Source organism: Camelus ferus, chromosome X, assembly GCF_009834535.1.
Source record: "Camelus ferus isolate YT-003-E chromosome X, BCGSAC_Cfer_1.0, whole genome shotgun sequence".
NCBI lineage: Eukaryota > Metazoa > Chordata > Mammalia > Artiodactyla > Camelidae > Camelus > Camelus ferus.
The window spans coordinates 29,196,033-29,199,392 of NC_045732.1; the positions used below are offsets into that span (position 1 = coordinate 29,196,033).

A 3,360-nucleotide genomic window follows, 5' to 3' on the forward strand; every position below is an offset into this window, starting at 1 on the left:
TTACCATACACAGGCACCCACAGACACCACCTACCTAGGCACAGGGCCTCGGATCACCCATCTCACCTCACTCCACGCCCCCCCCCCCCTTTTAATAAGGGGAAGATTGATTTTGTGTTTTTCAGGGTCCCATGGAATCCTCCCTCCATCCATGGAGACCCTGAGCTGCATATGGATGGAGTGGGGGTAGGTGAAGAGACTCCTGCATACCTGTTTTAAACTTAAAAGGTTAGGGTTTTGCACATACAAAGTAACCAGACACCTTTATTTAAGCACCAGTAACTTTATTGGAAGGAATGATAACATTGAAAGAAGAAAAACTTAAGTGAACTTTTTTTTTTTTGCAAGGGCAATATTGCGCTATGCATGCCAGGCAGGGTGACCTCGGGAAGTCACCCCGTGACCACGGGGAAGTGCAGTCCAGGCTCAGTTCATCTTGTCACTGTCGCCCAGGGTGAGCTTGTCGAAGAGGTACTCCGCCATGCCGACTTCCGGGGTCCCCATCTTGCGCAGGGTGGTGATGTGGTCCCCTAGCTCCTTGATGAACTCGACCTGCTGGTTCAGGCAGTGGCTCTGCAGGAAGTGGCACAGGTGGGCGTCGCTCTTCTCGCTGGCCAGCTGGTGCAGGTGGAGCAGGCTCTGGTTGACGCCCTTCTCCAGGCGCAAGGCACACTGCATGGCCTGCAGGCCGCTCTCCCAGGTGTCGCGGTCTGGCTTCCTGATGTCGTGGAAGCAGAGGCGGCCCCCGCGCTGGTTCTGCAGGCGCATCAGGCTCTCGGCCCGCTCCCCCAGGTGCCGCGAGCGCCGCAGGAAGAAGCGGGCGAAGTGCTTCAAGGCCACGTCGTCGCGGTCGAAGTTGAAGGCCATGGCCTGGCACACGTAGGAGGCGTGGAGCTCCAGGGTGACGTGGCTGTTGATGGCGGCCTGGCAGTCGGGGTGGTAGTTTTGGCACACCTGCGAGGGCCCCGCGGGCATCATGGCTGGCGGCAGGGGCACCAAGGCCAGGACGAAGGCGACACTGAAGCGGAGGCCGCGAAGCGGGCAGCGGCGGGCGTGAAGGCGACGGCGGCCTCCGAGCGTCCCCAGGGCGAGCGATGAGGGCGGCCTGAGGCGGCGGGCGTCAAACCGGCAGGCAGGTCGCTGGGTGTGAGCTCTGGGATAGGCCGGAAATGATGGCCGCTAAGAGGGGCCGAGGGGGCGGGGCCAGAGGGTCCGTTACAGGAAGAGGGCGATGGGGGCGGGGCTCCCTGTTCTAGGCTTCATAGGAGCCTGGGCGAAGCAGGAAATCCCAGGCCAACTCTGCACTGTCTTGAAACCATCTTTTAAAAAGTAGCCCTATTGAGATATAACTCATATACTATAAAATTAACCTTTTGAAAGTGAGTATTTACCTTGTTTTTAGTATATTCATAGAGTTGTGCAACCATCATCACACTCTAATCACAAAATGTTTTTGTCACTCCAAAATGAAAATTTCCCTACTTATTAGCAGTCACTCTCCATGCTGCCTCCCTCCAGGGTTGGTGACCACTAATCAACTTTCTGTCTCTATAGATTTGCCTATTCTGGACTTTTCAAATAAATGAAGTCATACAATATATGACCTTTTGTATCTGCCTTCTTTTACTTAACATAATGTTTTTAATCTTTATCCTTTTTATTGCTGAGTAGTATTCTATTATAGGCATATACCACAATTTATTTATCCTTTCAATTGATAGACATCTGAGTTGTTTCCATTTTGTGGCTATTATGAGGAATGTTACTATGAACATTTGTGTACAGGTTTTTGTGTAGACTCATGTTTTCGATTCTGTTGGGAATATACATAGGAATGGAATTGCTGGGTTGATGGTAACTCTATGTTTAATATTTTGAGGAACTCCCAGAATGTTCTCCAAAGTGATTGCACCATTTTTACATTCCCACCAGCAATGTGTGAAGTTTCCAACACTGTTATTGTCTGTTTTTTTTTTAAAAAAAATTTTAATCGTCTTAGTGAATATAAAGTGGTATCACATTGTGATTTTGATTTGCATTTCCCTGATGACTAGTGATGTTCAGTACTTTGTATGTACTTATTGGCTATTTGTATATCATCTTTGGAGAAATGTCTATTCATATCTTTTCCCCTTTTAAAAATAGAATTATTTGTTTATTGTTGAGTTGTAAGAGTTCTGCATATATTCTGGATATATTTCTTCCATTCTGTGGATTGTCTTTTCACTTTCTTAATGGTGATTCCTTTGAAGCCCAAAAGTTCTTAATTATGATTAAGTCCAATTTATCTATTTTTTTCTTTTGTCACTTGTGTCTTTGATGTCATATCCAAGAAGCCATTGCCTAATTCAAGGTCACAAATATTTACAACCAGTTTTTCTTCTAAGAATTTTATGGTTTTAGCTATTAGATTTAGATACATTTAGGTCTCAGATCCATTTTGAGTTAATGTTTGTATATTATGTAAGGCAGGGATCTAACTTCATTCTTTTGTATGTGGATCTTCAGTTATCCCAGAAACATTTGTTGAGAAGGCTATTCTTTCCCCATTGGATGGTCTTGGCACACTTGTCAAAAATCAATTGACCACAGATATATGGGCTTATTTTTGGACTCCCAATTCTGTTCTATAAATCTGTATATCTAAACTTATGATAATACAACACTGTCTTGATTACTGTAGGTCTGTAATAAGTTTTGAAATAGGAAAATATATGAGTCTTCCAACTTTATTCTTCTTTTTCAAGATTGTTTTAGCTGTTCTGTGTCCCTTATATTTCCATGTGAATTTTAGGATAAACTTGTCAATTTTTTCCCCCAGAAAGCCAGCTGGACTGTTGATAGGGATTGCATTGAGTCTGTAGATAATTTGGGGGACTATTGATATCTTAACAATATTGAGTCTTCTGATCCATAAACATGGGATATTTTTCAATTTATAGAGGTCTCAGACCTTTTAAAATATAGATTCTGATTTAGACTGGAGCCAAAATCTGAATTTCTAAATAAGCTTTCAGGTAATGCTAGACCACACTCTTAATAACAATGCTCTAAAAGGGAAGAAGCTGCCATCCTTTGTTGTCTTAGTCTATTCAACCTGCTGTAACAAAGTACCATAGACTGGGTGGCTTATAAACAACAGAAATTTATTTCTTACAGTTCTGGAGGCTGGAAGTCCAAGTTTAGGATGCCAGCATTGTCGGGTTCTGGTGAGAACTCTCTTCTGCATCACACATGGCCATCTTCTTGCTGTGTCCTCAGATGGTCGAAGGGGTGAGGGAGCTCTCCAGAGTCTGTTTTATAAGGGTACTAATCCCATTTGCAAGGGCTGCATTCTCATGATGCAGTCACCTCTCAAGG

The 3,360-nt window shown here is 44.5% G+C and overlaps 1 protein-coding gene across 1 annotated transcript; it reads right to left on the bottom strand.

The window, feature by feature from the left end:
* Positions 1–263: 263 nt before the first annotated feature.
* LOC102524052 (ferritin heavy chain-like) lies at positions 264–1,148 on the bottom strand. The gene has a single exon (XM_032475082.1). It carries the CDS (start codon positions 976–978, stop codon positions 427–429), a length of 552 nt encoding a protein of 183 aa, XP_032330973.1. The 5' UTR covers positions 979–1,148; the 3' UTR covers positions 264–426.
* Positions 1,149–3,360: the final 2,212 nt, after the last annotated feature.